Below are 23,684 nucleotides of genomic sequence, written 5' to 3' on the forward strand. Positions count from 1 at the left end.
ACCTGGTTCCTCTCCAGAGTGTTTCTTTAGTACCAGGGGCGACCTCATCACACTGTCTTGTAACTGACTACTTGTTTGTTCCCCAGATTCCCTGTAACCTCCCTGGGGGAACTATATCTCATTCACCATAGTATCTCCACACATATTTACTGAAGGCCTAGGTGCCGTGTTAGGTGCTCTGGCTCTAATAGCAGGCAAAAAAGCCATGGCTCCAGCTCTCATGGTACCTACAGTTGAGAGGGAGAGACAGCTATTAACAAGGTCTTCATAGAAATGATGCATAATTTCAGATTCATACTGGGAAGGAAAGGAGTGTGGTCCTGTAATGAGTTATCAGGGAAGGCTTCCCTGAGGAAGCCACACTTTAGCTGAAATCTGAAGTAGAAGCAGACCAAGCAAAGGCCAGGGGAGCAGAACAGACAGGTCCTGTGGTAGAAGGGACACTGGTGCCTTCAAGGGTCTGAGAGAGGGACTGGGTGTCTGGGTCTAGAGGGAGAGGATGGCGGTAGGAAATGAGGCTGGCTGGGCAGTTGCTAGACCACTTAGGGCCCTGTGGAGCATCTGAAGAGCTTTTATCTTTATTTAAGAATCCTGGGAAGCCACTGATGTGCTCTGCACACATCACAACCCCACTGACATTCAGGAATGACCACTCTGGCTGTAGCAGGACAGCACATCAGAGAGGGGACCGAAATGGGGTGGCAGAGAGCTCAGAACAAGGGCTTCAGCCTCTCTCTCTTGAATGAATGAAAACTGTGCAGTTACTCCTTTTACCCTTGTTTTTTCATCTTTGGGCCACTAACCTGTGAAAAAGCAGATCACCTCACATGACCTTCCTGTTCTGGGCAGCGTATATCACCTGTGTCCCCTGCAGCTGAATTTTATAAAACTTATCAGCAAAGCCTACTTTCTCCTTCCCGATGGAGAGGGACCCGTGCGAGCAGCTCCAGGTACTGCAGCCATCCACCCCCTGCTGATCAGCTTCTCCTTCCTTGGCTCCCAGAGGACGCCTCCCTCCTCCCACAAACAACTCCAGAGCCCGAGGTGACAGGAGAGCGTGGGTGGCTGCTTGGCAGGGCTGTGTCCATGGAAACCAAAGTGCCTGTGGGGGAGTAGATGTGGCAGGTGTGCGGGGTGCTGGTCCCCCCTCCTCCAGGTGGTCTGCTTACGACCCCTGGGGGCCCAGGCCTCTCCACCCTGTTCAGGGTCTATCCTGGCCCATCCTTGACTCCTTCCTTTCCCTCATCTCCCACATGAAGTCTGTCGGCACATCTTGCAGGCTCCACCTTCAAAAGATATCTGACTCCTTCTCACCACCTCCTCTGTCACTACTGTGGTCCATGGCACAGTCCCCTTCCTTGGATTACTGCAGAAGCCTCCTAACTGGTCTGCCAGCTTCCACCCTTTTCTGTTTCTGTAATCTGTTGTGTCCCTGCTTTGCTGAAAACCATCCAGCATCTTGGGACCTTCCCGGTATGAAAGCCACTTTCCGTATAATGTCCTACATGTCCTAGTGACTTGGTCCTGCATTATCTCTGCTTTATCCCCTGCCACTCTACCCTCACGCACTACACGCCAGGCACGGTCTGCAGCCTTCTCACTGCCTTTGGCAGCCTGGCCTGCTCCTTCCTCAGGGCCTTTGTATTTGCTGTTCCTTCCACCCTCAGGTATCCGCAAGGCTCACCCTCCTCCAGGTCTCCATGCAAATGTCATCTGCTCCTCACGACCTTCGGAACCACCTGGTCTTAGATTGCAACCCCACTCCCTCCGCCGAGCTCCCTTTCCCCCTTTTCTGCTGTTTTTTATCACCTTCCAACACACTGTATGTTTCACTTATTTCTTTGTTTATTGCCTGTCTCTTCCCTCTAGAAAGGAAACTCCGTGAGGGTGGGATATTTGTCCTTGAGGGGCGCTGGGCATCTGGAGGTGCACAGCTAGGATTTGGGGAATGAAGGACGAAAAGACCAAAGCAGCGCAGGGCTTGTTGCTCTGGGTCATCTCGGACTTTGATGACCGCCCTCCCCAGCAATACCCCTGGCTGCTTTCCTATGCTTATGTCCCATGTCCCAGTGTTCATCTGGGTGCTCCAGGGTTAGATCTTGAATATACCCCTTGTCCGAGAATTTCAGAATCATTCTCCACCATTTACTGGTGGTGCTGTGTCCAAGGACCCACAGATCCAGGCAGAGCTGGACTAGACCCAGGCCTCCCGATACCCAGCCTGGGCCCTCCCTACCCTCCCTATAGCCTTTTGGATCTCGGCCTATTGGACACAGCCCACCGTGGCGCTTCTTTGCTTGCACTCATCTGTGCTTTCTAGGTGTGCTTTCTGGGCTCCAGCTGCAGGTGTTCCTCTCAAGGTGTCTTGCCCCGGGCTACGCATCAGTGCTTAGTTCTTTGGCCTTTATCCAGCACCCTGGACCTGCCTGGAGTCCCAGCCCTGCTCCTTTTCCCCGCAACCCCCCATCTGGCCTGTACTGCAACTGCCTAAACCCCGGCCATGACAGCCATTTATGAAGAAAGGCCTGAAACTAAGCTGTTACATCTGCACCAGTGGGAATCCTTCCATTATCTTCTTTTATTCTTTTTTCCACCCAGAGCAGATATTTAGGCAAGCACTGGTCCAAGAGTAGAAACAAGGATGAACAAAACATGGCTCCGTTTCTCTTTCTTGTTGATTGCCTTCCTCTGACTTTAAATATATTTATTTTAAGTCAACTGCAAAGGCCCTTCCAGCCCATTCTTACCAATGCAATCCAAAATCCAGCCAACTGTCCCATCTCCTCCGCAGGCCAAGACACGGAAGTCTGGAGTATCACGGAAAAAGTTGAGTCTGGAAGTAGAAAGGCCAAAATGGTTTTGTTTACAGGCTGACCTTTGACACTCCTTGAGTCAGAGTCCCCCGACCGCTCCCTTCCCTGGGAGTATGTTATGACCTTGATTCCTTTTGGGGTTGAAAGGGTCACTTAATGTTATGAAACCAGAACTTAACTAAGCAATGCCATTGAGTATGAATCCCATGGAGCCATCTTTGTATGAGGAGATGCTGACTCAACATTCAACACAGAAAATGGTTTTCTAGAAATTCTCTATGATTTAGGCAGAGGAGTCCACAGTTTCCTTATTTTGGCACTGATACAACTAACCCCCAGCATTCTGACTCCTCTCCAGCTCTCTCACCTGCTCTGTCCTCACGACCTCCCCTTTAAGTCAGATGCACTGAGCTGGCTGGATCCTCATCCCACCCAGACCTAAGTGGAGTGAGCACCATCTCCCCTCGGGGGTCTTAACCCTTTAGAGCAGGGCTCTTAACCCGAAGTGCATATCTAAGGGGTCTGGGAGTAGAAGCCAGAGGGCCACGAACTGGAAGAAAATGTTCCACTCTTAACTTCCCTAAAGCTCTAAGTGAAAATTAGCATTTCCTTCAATTATGTATATAGGCCACAAATCACAGAGGTATTAACAATACCTGTGACTTTGTTAAGCGGCCGAAATCACAGGTATTTCGATGTTTTACTACAGCTGTGGCAGATATTTTATATCACTTCTGCTCATCGCTGCTTTTAATTTACAATAGCTATTAGACCTGTCTCTGGAATTTGGTATATAATGTCTTAGTAAATCACATATATTCTCCTATCACAAATTTGTTTTTTAACCTTTTGATAACTGTTCTTTTCAGTTTAATGAGTTTCCCTGTTACTCCTATGTATTTCATTTTATACATTAAAAAGTATTATCTTAATATTAAGAAGTGGTCCGTAGACTTCATCAGACTGCCAAACAGGTTCCTGGTGCAAAAAAGGTTAAGAACCTCTGCTTTAGCACAGACATGACCTGTGGAGGCCTTGAGGTGGGGCTTGAGAAGCTGAAGCTCAGTATTTCCTCTTTGCCCTGTATGGTGATCTGAGAAGACCCCTTTTGAGTCACCAATGTATGCATGGGCAAATTAACATCCCCTTCCCTCTCTTTCTCTTGCAGAACTCTGCTCTCCTGTATGAAGTGGGCTCTTAATGGAGGCTCCCTTCAGCTAGACAGCCTGTCTCATTACAGGCTGACATGTACAGCACAGAGAGATACTCAGGGCACAGTGGCTCTAGAAGTAGCCACCAGGCTTGTCATCCTGGGCAAAACCAATTGAGAATAGATGCAGTTAAGTGAGTACTGTCTGTATTCAAGTATTAAAATGCCCTAAAAGAGAGCCGGCTGGTAAAGGTATTTGTGGGCTGCTGCTCAGTCACAAGTCACAATGGAGCAGTAACTGGCAACCATGGTGACCGTGATGGTATGCGCAGCTGTACGGGTGGGCTCTATTTTGAAGTTAGTTTTACAGGTAAGTCACGGCAGAGGTGCTGAATCTACATTCACGTTTCTTTCCCCTTTAGTGGGTCTTGCACCAACGCTGCCATTAATAATAGCTTTGTGTCAAACCAAAGACAGGGACAGAGTTCCTTTTTAGAGTCCTTACTCCAGCCCCTATTAAGGTCTCGCTGAGCCCAGAGTAGAAATGCAGGTTCAGATGTTGGGCAAAGCAGCTGTGTGTTGGAAAGCCCAGCCTAGCAGGTGCAAGTCTGAGGACCTGGCACTGAGATAGCTTTGGGCTGGCTGGCAGATGTCTCTAGTGCACTGTCTCTGGCTGGTAAGAAGGTACCAGTCTCTGGGTACCTTCCAGCCCTAATGCTGGAGGGGCCTCTGATTACAGGGCTCATCATGTCCGCCACCAGCACAAGGACCAGCTCCTCCCGTAGACCTTGGGTTGAGCTGCAGAGGGGCTGCCTTGTCTCCTCTCATCGTTCCCCGTCTCCTTGACACTTTGCTGATGAGCAGGGAAATGGCCAATAGGCAAATGACAGGAGGAGAAAGGCCAGGAGGAGCTTAACAACGTCTAACTTGGATGATTCAGGAAAAAAGTGATTTCATTGAACAACCAATTGTCTTGATCCTTAAAGGCCCCCACAACAGAACATGCAGTGGAGCTCTAAGTCAGCTGTACAGATTTCTGAAACACAGACAGACAGTGGTAAGAAAACTCTTTCCTTCTCCCTGATAATTCAGTATGAAGATACCAGCTAATATGGCCTTGCAAATAAGTTAAAGTAATCTACCAGCCCGCCCTTCTTGTCAAGCCAACAAATGACATATGCAATTTCTCCCTCTTACAAAATCAACAACTTTTTCTGGGATAAAGTACAGGAGGCTACTTCCCAGAGTTAGTCATAATGGGTGGTCCTGAGTATCTCCAGGAGGAAGTAAGAGTAGATATGAGGCAAAGAAGAGAAAAGGAGTGAAATGGCAAGAAGGACAAGTCCACCGATGAAAGAGACAAAAAAAAAAACGTGATCCCCAAAAGCTAGCTTCTTTAGAGATCTAAGGGCGCGGGGGAGAAATAAGAAGTAAAGATCGTATCTCCATACCCTGGAGTAGGCCCCCCATTGTCCAGGTTGAAAACTTGTTTGGGGTTGAGCAGATAGTGGAATTTCCGAAGAATTCTATGGAAAAAAAAAGAAAGAGAGAGAGAGAGAGAGAGAGACTGAGACAGAGAAGGGGAATGTCATTGTGAGAAGTCACAGGAGGACAAGTACCTCTGCAGCCCATTGATGGTGGGAACGTGGGTGCATTTATACCCAAGAGGGGAGAAGAGTGCATGCAGGCCCTGCAGACCCTGAAGTCCCAGGTCTGGCTGGCCTCACCCATGCCCTCACCCCATTTCAAGGTCTTCCCCACCATCCAGCACTCTAGTCTCCAACCCCAGGAGTAGCACCCCTTGCACAGAGGACAGGACAGAGCAACCCGGAGAACAGAATTTCCATTCTCCTAAAGCCTTCTCCTTCATGGAGACCTTCTCCCAAATGTTCCGTATGTTCTAGGTAGAATGATTCTGCTCTTTGTGGGCTAGACAAAGGCACCAAGGGACCCTCTATGGAAAGGTTCCCCAAACCCTAGGATCAGGAGGACACGCAGCACGTGGGGTTGGGGCAGAGGAGGGCTGGGGGCAGTGACCACATCTAGGCTTGGTTTCAAGGCTCCAGCTTGAGGCTAATCAGGTCAGTTCAGGAGGGGTGCTCTGCCCCTAGGACTGGGGTGGGGACTCTCATAATTCTTGCTTAAACCCTGCTTATTATTTTTTAAAACCTGGATTCCAGATCACCCTGCCATCTGTTCACCGCCCCAGAGCTGAACACTGGGAGGCAGAGCTGCTCTGCCCCTTGCCACCCCTCCCCTCCCCTTCTCTTGGGGCTTCCCACTGACTGGGCGTTTCCTTCACTGATGAGACGGGTGCCCTGCTTTCTCAAGGGTGGGATAGGCCAGGAGGTCTCAACCAGGTGCCTCTGCCACGTCTCTTAAATCAAGAAAAGACTTGCAAGGCTGGGAAGTTAACTGACGTCTCAGAACTTGGTCTGATTCTGGGAACCATAATAATGGCCCACGTGACAGGCCCTAGGCTAGCACTGTGTCTATTTTAATGTTCATGAAACCCCTGTGGGAGGAGAAACGATTATTACCTCCATTTTACAGAGGAGGAAACCAAGGCACAAGGACATTAAGCCCCTTGGACCAGGTCATCAAGCGGTCTGTGGTAGGGTTGGGATTGGACCACAGGTCTGCCATGTCCACAGCCCACTTGGTTACAGTTGGCCTAGCCTCTCCATCTCGAAAAAGAAGAGAACATACCTTTCTCCTTGTCTCCCTCCACTCTTGGGGTTCACCAAAACCAGCAGGGGGTGGGTACCCGGGGTGGGGATGATCTTATACTTAAAAGGCAAAAGAAAAAGAAATTAGCTCTGTTTCAGCCAATAGGAGGAACGCGATGAGAGTGGAAGCTAAGACAGCTCCCGGGAGAGAAGCAGTTCCAGGCATGGAGAAGAGGAGGTCAGGAGGCAGTAAGGTGCTGGTCCACTGGCTGAGTTTTCTGAGGGATTAAACAGCTAAGTGTCTCCAGCCTAATGGCCTTTACGTAGTGTTAATGGTGACAAGCGTTTGAAGTTGGGATCAGAGATGGGGCAATGGCATTACAACTTCAAATTATTCACAATGGTGTGGCATCGTGCCCACAGCACAAGATTAGATTTTGTGAGGGATACAACTGATTATGATCTTAAAAGTCAGGGCCATCTGGCCTACACCCAAATAAAATAACAGCCATGGAGTTAACTATACTTCTACCCCAGTACCTTCCATATCCACATTTCCAGCCCCCATTTTCCTCCTGAGCCCTGGTTCCACATTTCTCACTGTCCAGGGGGTACATTCAGCCAGATGTCTCACCAGAACATGCTCCAAACCTGACCTATCTTCTTTCCCCACAAAACTGGCCCTCTCTCCTGGCTACTGTTATTATTCATCCAGTCATACAGGGAAGACCCTGTCCTGCCAATTCTTTCCCTGGAATGTCTCTTTATCTCCGGCAGCTGCCACAGTGCCCACACTGCTTGGGCCTTGCCCACCTCAGGGGAAGCCCTGTATGCTGCCTCCATGCAGTTCCTTCCCAGGACATCACTAGAAACCTTTAAAGACGTCTCGTTACCCAGAGGATAAAATCCAGATCTCCTAAGCCGGCATGCAAGGCATTTAAGTGCAGCCCCAATCTACTGTTCTTTCTTAATTACTCTAACCTTCACTGCCGTTCCAGCCAAGCCTGGCTCGTACCTTCTAGGGAGTTAATTCCCACCCTTTGGGGCTGCTCACACTGGTTTCTTCTCCTCCTGAAATGCCCATTTCCTTTTTTGCAGCCTCTTAAAAAAGAACTCCTCATTCTCAGGGCCCAATTCAAGAGCGCCTTCCTCTATGTTTTCCTTGATCATTGCAACGAAAACTATTGCACTTGAAGCATATATTGGTTTGGCCAAAAAGTTCATTCGGGATTTTCCATAAGGTCTTATGAAAAACCAGAACCAACTTTTTGGCCAACCCAATAATATCTTCTGGGTTTCTTTTGTTATCATTTATTTGTATATGTCTTTATTTTCTCAGGTAAATATCACAAAACATCAAACGGATTTTAATGCCTCAGGAGCAGGGCATGTGTGTGTATAACCTTTCTACCAAGGGCCCCACTGCCCCAGATACAAGAGTGGGTACTCGATAAATGCTTGTTATCTTCAGCAGAAAGACACACCGATAGAGATGCAGCTTTGCTCCGTATTCACTATCTAATGCCTACTTTTCCAGATTGCATGCTAAAAATTCACCAAACACAGGGCCATATTGTTTGAAATGGACAGCAGCATCCTTTATAAATTTTGGGAATTTTCTCATCTGCCAAGGGTGATTATTTGTGTGAAACCCAGAAGCATCTTGGAGCTTAAGGAATAATTCTTTATCTCTGGGGGTGATATTCAAAATGTTTAACAACCTGTACAGCATGGGCACTGCCCAATCAGAACAGATGCAGGATAACCAGACAGATGCCAGCTGTAAACAACTGACATACCTGCAGTGTGTGTGTGTGTGTGTGTGTGTGTGTGTGCTCCATCTGACTTTCTCCCTTTCAAGGTGTCTACAGCTTTCCCACACTAAGCACCATTGCTTATGTTTTACACTCATCTACATGTTCTCATTGAATCTTGGAGCATCTATGGGAGGTGGGCAGTGCAGGGATTGCTATGCCCCCTTTCAAACAAGGAAACTTAAGGTTCAGAGGCAGAGGAGAAGGCCCCAGTGTGCTATTTCCTTTTCTGGTACTTGTTCTACCTCACCAGGCTGCCTTTCCTGCATTCCCTGGAACTTTGTGAAAGGCACAAGGAGAAGTTCATTGGTGAATTCAGCTAAAAAAATGAGTTCTGAAATACACGTTTAAGGATGAAGAAGAACTTTTGGATCTAGTTAACTCTGTTCTGGCAGATCACATTCTGCAGACAGCTTGGCAGTCCTGGAAAACCTAATTGTCTATCTTTAAGCCACATTCTTGTTATTATTCAGGGAGTATGCATAATGAAGTTTTATGCATTGTGTTCCTAAAAAGGTGATAAAGCCAGTTCGGCCAGCCACGGGATCAACCAACCTCCCTTCGCACCACTTGCCTACAGTGTGGTTGTCAAAGGTAACCCCGGAGGCTGGAAATACGGTGTCCTGTGTGATATAATCAATCAGATAAGAAAGCAGATGTTGAGATGTGTTTCTCTAGAAGCCAAATCCTGTTCCCCCCTCCACAGCCTTGGACCAGCTTAGAACGAGTGAGTAGATTTGGGGCTTGCCGAGGTACCTGTGTTACAAGTTCATCCTTGGCTGACATGCTACCATCAGACTTCCCATCTTGCCTGTCCTATAAAAGAGAGGAAAGACAAGCATCTTTTGAAAAAAAAATGCCTACTACAAAAAAGGGAATCAGAAGAAAAACAAATGGTTAATATAAAGGAAGAGGATAGAAAACCAATATAGTGTAGGGAGGAGTTTTTCAAAGTGGGACTTTGGACGTAAAAAAAGAAATGTTCCCTTTGGGTTTCTCAAGGACTCTCCAGGCAGTTGTCATCACTTGCCCTGACTTTAACTTCGAGACACTGGAAGGGACACAGTGTTTCAGAGGAAACACTGAAATGGGCATAAATCTACTTTGTTGATTTGGAAGCCTGAGCTTTGAGAAGCAAGGTCTCAGATCCGGTTTCTCTGTTAAGCACTACCTAAATGATGTAATACTAAGTCATATGTCCTATTTCGTTTGTTTGTTTTTTCAATGTTTATTATTCATTTCATTGAGGTTTAATGTCACATATAGTAAAACGCTCAAATTTAAATCTACAGCTCTGTGAATTTCTGCACACGTATATGCCCTCGTAACTACTGCCTCTTCTGGCATAATTCTGTTGTGACTCCTGACACCTTATTGGTTTTGCCTGGCTTTTGAATTTCATATCAATGGAATCATAGACCATATCTTTTCTGAGTCTAGGTCCTTTTGTTCAGCATTATATTTTGGGGATTATCCATATTTTTGCATCTAAGCATGGTTGTTTTTTATTGCAATGCAGTATTCCATTATACTAATCTGCCTCAACTTATTTACCTATTCTCTCGTCAGTGGTCATTTAGCTTGTTTCCAGTGCCTGACTGTTATGAATAAAGTTGATAGGAACATTCCCGGACATGTCTTCTGGTGGAATAAAGGCTCGTATTTCTCACAGGAGGGCAACTGTTGAGTCATAGAGTTTGTGTATTTCCAACTTAGTAGATACTGCCAAATAGTTTTTAAAGTGGTGGGTTTTTTTCTTTAGTTTTTAATAAGAAAGAAGATGGTCAAGTCCAGGGTGAGATGTGAGGAATCAGTGGAACTCAGCAGCATCTTTAACATGGAAAGAGAACAGTTAAGGTGTTTGGTGCTTGGCTTGAAAGAGGGGTCTTCAACACAGGAGACAGAGAAAGTTTCAGATGGGGATAAATTGAGTTTAAGTTTGCATCTTTCATTTCCAAGAAGGGCTGTGACACCCAGCTGGAAATCTTCAAGGCAGAGGGAGGTCCATGTTTGGACACAGGAGACAGGGTGACAGGGATAAGGGAGGCCTGGGAAGCCTAGCTGTGCACAGGTGTTGACTGAGGTTCCATACATGCGATCTGCCTGCAAGGTGCTTAGAATGAATGCGCTTTCCTTGCTGGGCCATTTCAGAGCATTCTGGGTGGCCAGCGGTTGGAATCATTTTAGTCAGGGAAGTTTTCCCTGACAATCTGACTGTGCAGCACTGACCTCTTTTAAACCTGGGCTGAAAACACAAATCCTAAGAGTTGCTGAGGGAGCCCTCGGACGGGTGTGAATGTCTGAATGCTGCCTGCATCTGAAACATGAGCTGGGGTTGCAGGGGAGCCAGAGCCCCATCGGGGTGGCAGCACTTACCCGGGTGACGGGGCATATTGACGTGGGCAGCAAAATATGGTCTCTGAGCTCCCCACCGTCACACAAAGTTGACAATTCACATTTGCGGTGAAACTGGAGGAAAAGATGAAGATGAGAGTTAAGTGAAGGTGATCAAGGAAATGTCAAGTGTGAGGGTTTAGAAATTTACTAGGGAGGCAGGTTGCCTAGTGCTCCTCTAAATCCTGAGGCACTGCTGGCTTTCACAGTATAGTAGAGAGAGAGAGAGAGAGTGTGTGTGTGGTGTGTAGTGTGTACCGGTGTCTGTGCTTGGTTATGGGTGCCAAGTTTGCTGTGGGCAGAGAAAGGAGACCAAGTGCTGCCTACGGCAGCTGGAGCAAAACGGTCCCGAGCAGGCCTGTGGCCTGTCCGTATGGCACCCCCACGTGGATTCCAGAGCCCCCATGGGATATTTGCTCCCTAGGCTCTGAGACACTGGAAGGAAGGAGATCTTGTTGAACAAACTCATGAGAGGCTGGAGGTAAACCCCATGACTCGACCTCTGCATTTTAAGAGTTCTGCAGTCTGACACACGTCCTTTCTGAGGCTGATACCCAGTCAAGGGGACATGACATGGCACTGAGTCTGCTTTGGAAGGCAGGTCAGGCAGCTCCAGGTGTCCAAGGTGGACATTTGTCATGGATGATGGCAGTGGGCACAGGCCTCTTGTCCAGGCAGTGGAGTTGCTCTCAGGAGTATGCCTTCCTCTGATGCAGGTGACTGAGTATCTAATTCCTCTCCCACTCTGTCAGTGCCCCCGGCCCAGACGACACCCCCGCGAAGGAAGTTAATGGTTCAGCCTGCTGTTCACAGCTGCCTGGCCACAAAGAGAGCAGACTGGTCAGCTTCGTCTTAAGCAGCCCTGGGGGGTGCCCTCTCTCTGGGCATCTTGGTGATTTACTGGAGGCAGTTAGACTTAGGGCACTGAACAGGGGCTCTAGGCTCCCTCTCTAGCCTTGCCCACGTAGCTCTGCTCATGCCCTCTGGCAGGATGCTTGAGCAAAAAACCACACTGAAAAGCAGCAGGGCTGCCCTGGGCGCCAACCCACCGTCATCCGGCACCACGGGCAGTGCCGCGCGGTGACACTCTGGTAGCACTTGATACTTTTGTGGCACCAGTCACACTTGATAGAGGAATTCCCTTCCACCCACGCGTGCTGCATCCCCTGCAGGAGGGAAGCAAAGGATACCAGGGAAGGCTGCAGAACCACATCGCAGGGCCCTGGGCCTGAGGAGAAGGGTCTGGGAGGAGCGCACGGAGCGGGGAGGCCAGAGAGGGTTGGTTCCTGTTTAGTGGATGCACTTCTGGATGCCAGGCTGCTTTGCTGAATTGCACCAGTGTGGTCACTCCCTACCTAACCTCTATCATGCTAATCGAGGTGGATGGAAAGCCACTTTGCCTGCTCTTTGAACAGTTCACCCCCTCTGGCAGTCAAGCCTCTGAGCATCTCGTCTTGCAGTTCATCTGTGTGTCACTGGAACTCTTTGCAAAGGGATGTGTTTGTGTGTGCCCTTTTCTGGAAGGCAGCGGGGTGCAGGGAAACGCAGCAGGGCTTGGGCTACAGACAAAACTGGTTGGAGTCATTGACCTTCCACTTTGCAGCAGGGTGACCTTTGGCCAGTTCCTGGACCTCTCTGAGTCTCAGGTCCTTCATCTGCAGAAATTGGCATAAAATGCCCCACCTCTGGGTTTTCTGGGAGGATTCAACAAGACAGCACATTTGAAAGGGCCTTCCTGGCACAGTCCTGGCCCTTGGGGGGGTGCCCCTGATGGGGAATCCCTTCCCCCTCTGTCTTCTATGGGCCGGTGCCTCTCAGCCTTAGCAGCCCCTCAGGACCACCTGGCCGGCATCTAGAAGTCCTAATGCCCAGCCCTCACTCCAGACAAAATAAATTAGAGTCTCTGGGGATGAGACCCATCATTAGTATGTTTTAGAGCACACTGAGTGATTACCATATGCAGCCAAGGTTGAGAAGCACTCAGGAAGGAAGTTAGAGAGAAAGCCCAAAGGGATTAGTGTGGGTCATCAGCCAGCAGCTTTCACATCTGTTTCCTGGAGAGCGGGTTGTACCTGCCTCTTGGCCAGGACATGCCCCTGAAGCAGCCCAGGAACTTGGGAAGCAGGTGTGAATGCATGTGTATGTGTGTGACTATAAATGCAAAGTGACCCATGACACCAAATTCTGGGGGTCTGAGCCCTCAGTTAAGTCCCCCGGGAATTCTACAAAACTCCTCAAAAAATTTTTCACCAGGGTATCCCGAATAGCGGAAGGGGTGGATATGGACTCTGGGGGAACGTGGGGACGTAGCCCGAAGTGCCAACTACAAGCACAATATTAAAAACACATGGAATATTTGCATGATACCATCCATGCCTGTATTAGATAAAAGTTTTAAATTACTTATCAATTAAGTTACTGTGTCCTGCTTCCAAAAGGTTTGCGGTAAAACTGTTGTTCTAGAAGATGTGTCACATGTACTCTGTAGTTTCTCCTTCTGCCATTCACCCCTGAGGGTATAAAGAACTCAGTTTGCTAATCAATTTGTCATCTACGTGGTCACAATGAATTTGTTCTGTGATTATTATTATTTTTACTTTACAGAGAAAAAATATGAGGCTGCAGAGAGGTTAAGGAACTGGTCCTAGGTTCCAAGGCTGGTAAGTGGCCAAGCAGGGACTCATGGCCAGGTCTCCTGACTCCAAGTCCACGGTAGTCTCCCAACACCACATTACCTTCTCCATCCTCTTCCAGGATCAGAAGAGATGGTTAAAGACTTAGGTTGCCCCTGGAGACTCAGAAGGTCGTGAACGTGCCCCGCTGGTCCCTCAGAGGTCTCCCTCTGTTCCAAGTGTGGCAATGGCAGGAGTGCAGGCTTAGGGCCTGAGCCCAGGAGGTGCACCATATGTCCTAGTGAAAGGCATGGACATGGAACGGTGTGTGTATGGGCGTGGTACGGAAGGAGTAGACAAGAGGCCACGCGGTGTCTCACAGGCATGCATGCGTGTCCCTGGAGGTGCCCTTCTCTCTCGGAGTCCTACTGGGGGAGGGCTGGATACCACTCCCACCTGCTAGCCATCTCCTGACTCAGATTCCTCAATGGGGTTTTCCCTCTGCAGAACTCGGAGTGCCTTTCCCCTGCTAATTTGAAGAAGAGTCTATTTCCAGACTCAGTGAATGGTACCAGCCAATGGCCACCTTAGAAACCTGGTAGCCATTTCCAACCTCTCTCCCTCTCTCATCCCCTACATGATTGTCACCAGGTCCTTGTGGTAGGACCTTCCAAATTATCTCTCAGACTCTCCCTTTATGTCTTCCACCTTAGCCAGTGGGACAGCCAAAACACTCAACAACCGGCATGGCTGGAGGACACTCACTCAGCACAGACACAGCCATCACTGTGCTACTGCAGACATAGCAGAGCATAGTGGGTGAGTGCAGACCCCACCCAAGTCAGGCCCTAGGGCAGCATTAACTCTTGCCTGAACTGTTGGAAAAGTTTTTTCATCCCCTCTGATCTGATCTCTCTCTCGCACCATGGTCAGAGCAATTAACCTAATTTGCAAACCCAAACACCTCCTCATGTACTCAAAGCTCTTCAACGGCCCCTTAGCTACAAATGAAACCCCTTCCCAAGTCCTCAGCTGGCCTCAAAGGACCTGGATCTCACCAGTTCTGCAGCACATCTCCCGCCGCTTCCCTCTAAGCATCCTCTATCCCAGTCACACGGAACCAAGTACAGATCTGAGAATAAGCCGCGTCTCCAGGAAGGGACTGTATAAAGCTCCCAAAGCCCCTTCCTGCCCAGGAATCTGTGGAGATGGACTTGTTGCCTGGGACACAGCATGCAGGAGAAGAAGGCAATAGGTATCACCAACCTCGCCACCCCTTTTGGTTTTTGAGTTCGTTTTGATACACCCAGGAATGTTTTTGGATACACAGCGTTCATGGACAGTGTATTTACAGTCTGAAAATAAAAATAAGAAAAGTGACTGTGAGTGACCACGTAGGGAAGGTCAGCCATCCCCCTGCCCCCCACCCCAGCTGAGGCCCGTGCCTCCCTCTGCGTGGCCAGTCAGGGGCAGGGGACATATGGAGCTGACCTTGTCTAATGGCAATTCAAGTCTCCAGTTGTTCACTGAGAAGAGTCCATGGCTATCTCCCAGACATGCTCCCGCACCCTCCCCCCTGCCACACTGCCTTCCACCGCGGGTGGTGAACGCAGCAGGAAGACATCCCCAGAAAGGTGCTTTCCGCTTAAGGGGAGTGAGGAGTCATCCTGGCTATGCCAATGCCACAGTACTGAATGTCAGGATGTTGGGGCGTGGACAGCAAGGCCGGGGTCTTCCTAACTCTGGAGAGAGGAAGGCCTGAGCCTGAACTCTGGCTCTGCCCTTTGTAACTACCCACACGATCTAAGGTAAGTTCCTTCAACGCTCTGAAATTCAGGGTTTTCTACAAAATGGGAAGAAGATTGCTTTCTCTTTGCAGCATTACATAATTTGTATAAAGCACCATGTGTGTGGGTCAGAACAGCTATTCCACAAATGACTGCTGTTGTTACTGTTTACTTCTGTGCCAACAGGCTTAGAACATACTAGGAATGAGGCTGGGCCTATGAACGTGGGTGAGAGCTGGATTTGAAATAGGTGCTGGAACGACAGGTGGCCCCTGCTTTTGCCTGCTGATGCTCGCTCTTGGTAGACACTGGGCCCAGCTCTGCTACGATGACTTTTGTGGCTGAGGTTACCTGCTGCCTGGCTCCTGTGTGCATGGCAGATAAAACATTTCGGTGACCCACCCCGTACCCGATGGCCCTCGCTGCAGCAGCAGCTCCCCAGTCCCTGGAGGGTTCAGGCTGAGTGCTTGCTGTCTGCATCCTGAGGTGGGGGGCAGGATTCTGCACCCACGCAGCCTGGGCCCTACAAAGCCTTCTTGCTGCAGCCTCTCCCTTCTCTTCCTGCTCTGCAAACCCACCCTCTTTCCTACATGACCCCTTCTTTCTTCCTTCTCCTCCATCTCTTTCTTCTGTCCTCCTTTCCAGTCTCCCTCCTTCCTTTTCCATGTGTGTTTTTTTCTCCTCTCCAATCTGACTTTACTAAATGGATTATAAAGCCAAACAAATGGGTAATTTTAATTCCACTGTATATATGAATATAGTTGCTTATTAATTAAAAAAACAAACAAACAGGTTCTTCTGACCAACCAAAACATTCACTAGCAAAACTCAATTGAAATTATTATGAGATGCTTTTTAACTACATCTGAACCTTAATAACTTTTTCTAGGCAGTCAGTGGCCTATAACGAGACTCTAATAGGATAATATTTGTCCCTTTGACTTGGGTAGAACAAAAATAGGACATGGAAGTTCTGCTTTATTTTCTGCTGTTGGAATAACATGGCAAATCCCTCAAGCTGGGAAGCAGAGATGCCTAAACTTTTCTGGGAATGGCTCAATCATGTATAGAGCAAGACAGTTCCTGGGAAAAGGGGTTTGAAGGAAGTTTACTCACAAATGCAGCACAGGCCTTGCTTCCGAGCGCCCATCAGCATGACATGGCAGAAGTTGCAGTAGGTTGGTTTCTTGAAATGCTTCATGGTCCAGGCGTGCCTCCCGTCCCCCTTGGAGCCCTGCGGGGACAGCAAGGGAATGAGATGCAGGCAGCCCCACTCTTTCTAAAAAGAGTCTCTTCTCATATTTGGAAAACAAATTTATTTTGTTATTCACGTATTCACAAATTTATTTTGTTATTCACTTATTTTACTGTTGTAAAGATTATTTTAATAGAAATGCAAATCAAAACAAAATTCTTTGTGTGTATTTTCTAAAATAAGCAAATATTAAAAATTAGGGCCATTTGAGTAGAGTATGTGGTGGGGGGAGTGGAAATCAGAACAATCTTTCTTTCTTTCTTTCATCATCTATTAATCATCTATTACCTATCAATCATCTATTATCTATAATGATCTATCATCTATCTATCACCCATCTATCTATCCTTTAAATGTTTACAACCTTCAACTTATACATTTCCTTCTTGGATTTTATCCTAAAGAAATCATTTTTGAAAGACAGATGAGCATTTTTGTGCTCTGTCAGATGTTTAACCCAGCATTATTTAAAATAACTGAAAATATCCTAAAGGCCTCAAAATGACCAGAAGGTTTGTGGTACATCTGTATGGTTTAATGTTAAGTGGCCATAAAAACATATTTATAAGAACATTGGATGGTTTGGGAATGTGCTCATGATACTAAGTTCTACGGGAAAAAAACAGAATGCAAATTTGATGATATATTATGATCTCAGTTTTATACAATGATATGTTGTACGGGAAAAAACGTCACCAAACTGTTAACAGAGGTTAGCTATAGCTAGCAGCACTATGGATTTATTTTATTCTCTAATTTCTACTTTCTTCTGTATTTTCCAAATTTTCTACAGTGAGGAGGTACTAGTTTTACAATCAGGAAAAAATTAGCTTAGTAAAAACAATGTACTCCTCTCATCACCTTTCTGTGCACAGATAAAACAGCAAAGAGACAGAGACAGAAAGAAATGGTTAAGCCATTTCCCCCTGACTTGGCTTGGAAGCAAATTCATTCTATCTACCAGATAAGCCAAGCCTCACATAATCACACACCTTCCTTGGACACCAAAGCTCCCACCTTCCAGCCCCTGGGAGCATAGGCTTGCTGGAGACTGTGGCTTCAGGAGCATCCCTCCAGGTATGGTGTCCTTGACCTTTTGTCATAGGCTCCATCAAAAGAGTAACACTCAAAAAAAAAAAAAAAAAAAAGAGTAACACTCTTGGGCTGTTGTTAAGGGTAGTAAAAAGTACTGTAAGGTGGTAAGGATTGAGAGTCAGGTACATGGAGTCCGAAGTGCTGGACTGAAACCCACTTCTTACTTCTGTGTCCCTCTGGTTTGGCTTGGTCATAGTGGCCAGACCCATTCCTGTGCTCAACTCTTCTGCTAACGGTCTCTAGAGGAGCCCACATGCTTTTTCAAATGCTTGTTCCTCCTGGGGCCAGGATAAGTTCTTTTCTTCTTACCACCTCAAAACCCTGCTTCTTCCAAAACCTGAGTCTTACAGAATTAAAGCCTTTTTATCTAATGGCTTCTACTTTAGTAAATGGGTTCACTAACTGATTAAATGATCCACTTAAATATCTATTCATTCATTCCTTTGACAAACATTGACCTCAAGGGATTTTTGTAAAAATTAAGTGAAATACTATAAGTGAGGATCCTAATCCAGTGCCCGACACATTGTAAATGAAAACATTTATTAAGTTCCTACTCCGTGCTAGGCAGTAGGGGACACAAAAATAAGTAAAGAGTGCTTTCCTACGTGTAAGGAGGTAGATTTAGACCTGTTCTAGAAATGAAGAAGCAAAGACTCATAGAAGTCATATAAATAGCCCAAGACCACACAAATAATAAGTGACCAAGCTGAGCCCGTAGTCACACTGGGGGCTCTTGTTGGCCTTGGAGCCCATGCTCCTTCCATGCCTCTCCTGTACCTCCACAGACCAGGGTTTTCCTTCATGGACAGAAGGGAAATTACAGCACTCTTAGCAGACACAGCTCCTTCTTCATCCAGCCCAAGGGACGGTCATTTGACCTGAAATACCTTTATCCGCAAAATCAATTAGTATCTGAGAAAGGGAGAGTCAGCTATTTTTATAGATACAGGGTAAGAAGCAAAGGGACCCTGACTTGGGATAAAGTAACATTTCTGCTTGGGTTATAGCACCATCATGTGGCTCCTTTATTTCTGCACGTTGGCGGCTGCAGGGTGTAGGAGTAACGTTCCTTATGCACGCCAGGTTTCGGGTTGAGGCTGCAGTTCCCTTGGGAGACAGACTGTTTCTCATACATGCCATTCAGAGATCCCCAGACTTTTCAGTGGCCACATGTGGGTTTTGAAAAAAGCCAAACAAGCAAGCTGGCTTTTAAGACATCGAGGAACGCTTTCCCTAGAACCCCAACTATTAATGTGAAAACATACAATTTAGTGCCTATTTTCAAATAAATGCATAAAATTTCAATTAATAAAAACCAAATGCACATTTGTTTTTTGTTTGCATTATTCCTGAGGTAAAGTATGGTTTTAATACAAGGCTGATTTGGCATCAGGGGGAGACACTGGGGAGAATGCTGAAGAAATAATGTCTCTCCCTCTTCCAGCCATAAAACAGTGGATCCCCTCCAAGCAAAGAGTTGGTGGCACTTTGGACTCAACAAGTCCAAAATAGGAAACAGAACTAGAAATTGGTTCCTTGTGATTAAAATGTCCCATCTCTATTTCCATGTTTCAGAGAAAAAACAGGTGCATTAGAACAGCACTCAAGCAGAACTTCCACTTTGATTCAGCTATAATCTTGAGCTTTGATAGCAGAAAGTATACCTAACCTATTTGAGCACCCCCAGGTCCTAGCTCATGTGGGTTCGTGCACACAGTAGGTTCTTGGTAAGAAATCACTGCATGATAAGTCTGCTGTTACTGAATATGGAAGACGGCTTCTGGTACTAACTAGGTGTGTGTCCATGGGCAAGTGCCTTTACCTCTCTGGTCCTTGGTATGAAAAAAGAAGGGGACAGACCAGGGAGCACCAAGTTCTCTTCCAGCTCTGACCTTCTAGGGTTATAAGGAAAAAGGAGATCCTGGTTCATTGATTTCTATTTAGCACTTGGAAAGAGCTGGACACGCTATGAGATAATTGCAGGATTCTCAGTCCTTGAGTGTTGGAGATGAGGACTCAGCTTTAGTCCTGAATTGCAAAACTGTCAGATGGACACAGCACAGGCAACAACATCAGCTAGAGGCTAACCCAAATGAACCTCCTGTTCTGTCCCTCTCTTTGACATTTCAGTAATCTTGAAGAGGTATTGTCTTACAACCCGTGTGACTGTACCGGTAAACGCTAATGTCACCATTTGTACTTTTAGTTCTAATCTTCCCTACCTCATGTATGGAAGCTACTTTCATGGTAAATAAGCAGACCAGGTCAGATGCCAGTGATTTCACATTAAGCCTCTACATGTATTCCCTACTCTGATCAAAACTGGGAGGTTTCTCTAAAACACCCTGAACTTTCTTTCATGTGGGTCTTTGACCAAGGTATTCTCCCAGCTGCAAACTCTCTCTTCTACTAGCCAAATCATACCCATCCTTGAGAGCCAGATCAAATATCCTAGGTCTTTATCTTTATCTCAAGAATGGGATATCAAAATCCCACACATCCTTCAGAGCCAGGGCAAACACCCTCCAAAGTTTCTTCCACTGGTCTCACTCCTAAGTGTGAGACGTTCGAAAGTGCAGGTTCTTTGGAGTCAAGTACAAATAAATGCTGGCTATTCTTTTTCCTCTTCCGACTCAAAATCTCAGTTTTCCATCTGTTTAAATGGGTAAAAAAAAATCTACCTTATCTGGTTGTTCTGATTGTTAAATAAGATATTATTATGGGCTTCCCTGGTGGCACAGTGGTTGTGAGTCTGCCTGCCGATGCAGGGGACACGGGGTTCGTGCCCTGGTCCGGGAAGATCCCACATGCTGCGGAGCGGCTGGGCCCGTGAGCCATGGCCGCTGAGCCTGCGCGTCCGGAGCCTGTGCTCCGCAACGGGAGAGGCCACAACAGTGAGAGGCCCGCGTACCGCAAAAAAAAAAAAAACCAAAAAAACCCAGATATTATTATTGAACGCCCTCTGCCTCACAACAAATCAGTATTTTTTCCTTTCTTTCTTCCTTTCCTTCCTTCCTCCCCCAACTCTCTTAGCATTTTTAAACCTAATTTGTGAAAAAGATGGAATTCTTCCCTGAATATTTTTTGCCCTTTGCCTGGTTGAGCATAAGTTTCCGGTGGGTGAATATTGTATCTGTGTTCCCTCGTAGCCCTTAGAACAGTATCTTTATTTAGTAATAATTTAGTAAACGTCTGTCAAATGAATGAATAATATTTCAGGCACTAATAGGTAAAAAGAGAGGACTTTTGGGCTGGCCTAGAGCATACAGGCTGTCCATTGGGAAGTCTTGGGCAGAAGCCAAGGATATTAACTTCCACATGGAACCTGATGTTTCTGAAAAGTGAGAGGTCTTTGACCTCAAGCTTGCAACTTACAGAGTCGTCCATGCCCAGGAGGACGAGCAATGGGATGGTGGTCATCCCTCCGTGGACCCACTCCTGGAGAGACACAAAGCCATCCCGGTCGTAGTCCATCCCTTGTAACATCTCCTTCAATATCTGTGGAATCCATAGAGCAACCACTGTCCACTTTCATCTTCGACTTCTCTGCCCCACCCCTGCCCCGCCCACCCTGCTCTTTTCTTTCTCTTCTGTTCTATGTTTTCTGGCTTGTGTTTTACCCCTCTCCCCTCTGATTCGGAGTGAGTAGAGCACTGAGGGAGCAAATGGGAGTGAGGAGAACAGGGGTCCAGGCCTGGCTCTGCCCTGACCTGTGTGGCCTTCGACAAGCCACCCCAACTCTCTGGATTCTGCTTTTCTCGTCTGTAAACTGGAACTAGTATTGCTATGTTTGCAGCATGGCAGTGAAGATTAGAGAAAGTGTATATAAAACGCTAAATATTATATCGGACTCATAGGAGCCCCCAATGTAATTATTATTATTAATATTATCTAATGATTGAGAGAAATCTTTAAAAGTCTTTCTAGCTCTAAATTCTCTGACCTCTGAGCTCCTGTTATAAAAATTTAGCTTTGGTGAAAGCGTTAGGGGGTATTATTAGGTATTATTATTTGAATTAGTCTACACTTGCCTCTGCCGCCTCTAATCTTTCCTATCAGGGAAGTGGGAGATCAAGGTGTAGGACCCAGAGAAGTCACCTCTAAGAAGATGATCTGGGACAGCCTGCACCGTAAACATGTGTTTCCAAGTCCCACTCTCATCTTGGAAGCTCACTGGAAAGTCACCCCCTGCTTTTGGAAACTCACAGGCCTTAGCTCCGTGGGATCCCACTCGAGATACTGGGCAATGTGTAGCATCTGGTTGACAATACGATCCATCTCCTAGAAAACATCAAGGAGAGAAGCCAACTGAAGATGTGTTTTTACAAGCAAGACTCAAAATCAAACCCAGTGGGAAGATGGGCAGGGCAGAGTGTGAGAAGCAGCTGGTACAATATACTGGCATTCCATCAAGTGCTCACTATTTGTTTTTGCTCTTTATTTCTGCCTTGACCACAAAGCTCACAAGAAACACAGACCGTGGATAAGCCAGAGGTATGCAGAAAGCTCACTGAACACTGACCTCCTCCTAGACCCACCTTCCTTCCCCTATTCTGTGCTTTGACTTAGCATAGAAAGCACTCCTGTTTCCTCCTTCTTTGTGATCCTACAAATACTTACAAACCAAGGCACTTACTTCTTCCCTCTTTTCCCACACCTCATTCCCACAGCTTTAGCAACTTGGGATTCATCTATACCCCTTGGGGGTCAGTTTCAGTTGGATGTAGAGCCACTGTGTTGGTCCTTTCTCAGGCACTATGATTCAGATTCCTTTTGGCATCTCCTTTGTTTCCTTTGTATCAAGTCCTGGGTCTAGGACTCTTGGAACAGGAAATTCACGAAGGGTATGTTTGCCTAATGAGTGAGCCTTTTGTTTGGTACCAAGGCCAGGCTCCATCTAAAACCTCACAGAATTGTTGGATGCTAATGAATCAGTGCACTGAGAGTCCCACTGAAACACACTGGACTGAAAAAGCATTTGTATGTCTTGGGCACCATCTAAGATGTCCACAGTAAGGTTGATTTGGGGACACAGGTTGGAGAACTGAAGCAAGGGTTAAAGGTGTTACTTTCACCAGGTAGAATGTTGGGTCAAAATAAGCAAGCCTTTTAAAATTGTATTTCATTTAAAGTAGAAAATAACCCATTTCAAAACCGCAGATGAAGTGGTAGATGGGGATAAGGAAGTGGGCAGAATGGTGGGAACAGGGCTCAGCAGAAGTTCCAATGGAAAAGAGCTCGTGAAACTAGTTGGGTCCAAGATTCAATGTGAGCAAACGATGTGATTCAGGAATGGAGAATTAGACTCAATCTTGGGCTGTGTAAATAGGTGGGCATTTTCAGGGAGCAGAGTGGGCAGATTTCAGGAAGAACTAGTTCCCTGATGTGAATACTTAAAGAGTCCTGGAGGGGTGGGTTCAGTTCTATGCCATATTTTAAGAACGGCATTGACAAACTAGAGCTTGAGCAGAATGGAGATTTAAAACTTCCTTATAAGAAGCAGTGTAGAAATTAGGAAATATGAGCTTGGGGAAGATTTTTGGGAAGATGTGATAGTACCTTCAAATACCTGAAGGCCTACTGTGTACAATAGGTACTCCACTGGTCAGCTGCCCTGGTCAGCTACAGAGGGCAGAAGTAAGCTGAGGGATGGAGGGAGGGAAGAGTTGAGGGTTGGCCTATTTTGACCTCACCACTGGGTTGGGGGAGGGGAGAGAAGAGCAGAATCAGGTTTTGTACTGAAAATTTCCCTGGCAGACTAGAGATGCCTTGTGTGTGGGAGGGATGCCTTCTCTAACAGTCATCCCCAGTGGTGGAGCGGCTGTTTTAAGGTACTGGGTGAACTCTCCATTACTGGGAGTGTTCACAAAGAGGCTGGGCATCCAACTGCCAGGGGGGTCTTGGTGGGAAGTTGAAAGAGAGAGAACTATTTTGAGACTCACTTCAGTCCACCAATGTTACCTTCCAAATAGATCCAGAATTTAACCACTTCTTACTACCTGCAATGCTGCTACCCTGGTGCAGGTTACCATCATTTCTTGTCTTGCTTATTTTAATAGCCTCCTAACGGGTATTCCTGCTTGCATCCCCAC

The 23,684-nt window shown here is 46.8% G+C and overlaps 1 protein-coding gene across 1 annotated transcript in view; it reads right to left on the reverse strand.

Annotated features, from left to right (window-relative positions):
• Positions 1-23,684, reverse strand: part of DGKG (diacylglycerol kinase gamma) — a 166,705-nt gene that overhangs the window by 99,642 nt on the left and 43,379 nt on the right. Inside the window, 9 exon segments of the mRNA XM_032631658.1 lie at positions 2,748-2,833; positions 5,415-5,489; positions 6,673-6,752; positions 9,203-9,262; positions 10,823-10,915; positions 14,719-14,807; positions 16,356-16,473; positions 20,968-21,090; positions 21,799-21,873. Coding sequence (XP_032487549.1) covers positions 2,748-2,833; positions 5,415-5,489; positions 6,673-6,752; positions 9,203-9,262; positions 10,823-10,915; positions 14,719-14,807; positions 16,356-16,473; positions 20,968-21,090; positions 21,799-21,873 — 799 coding nt within the window.

This window comes from Phocoena sinus, chromosome 4 (genome assembly GCF_008692025.1).
Source record: "Phocoena sinus isolate mPhoSin1 chromosome 4, mPhoSin1.pri, whole genome shotgun sequence".
Taxonomy (NCBI): Eukaryota; Metazoa; Chordata; class Mammalia; order Artiodactyla; family Phocoenidae; genus Phocoena; species Phocoena sinus.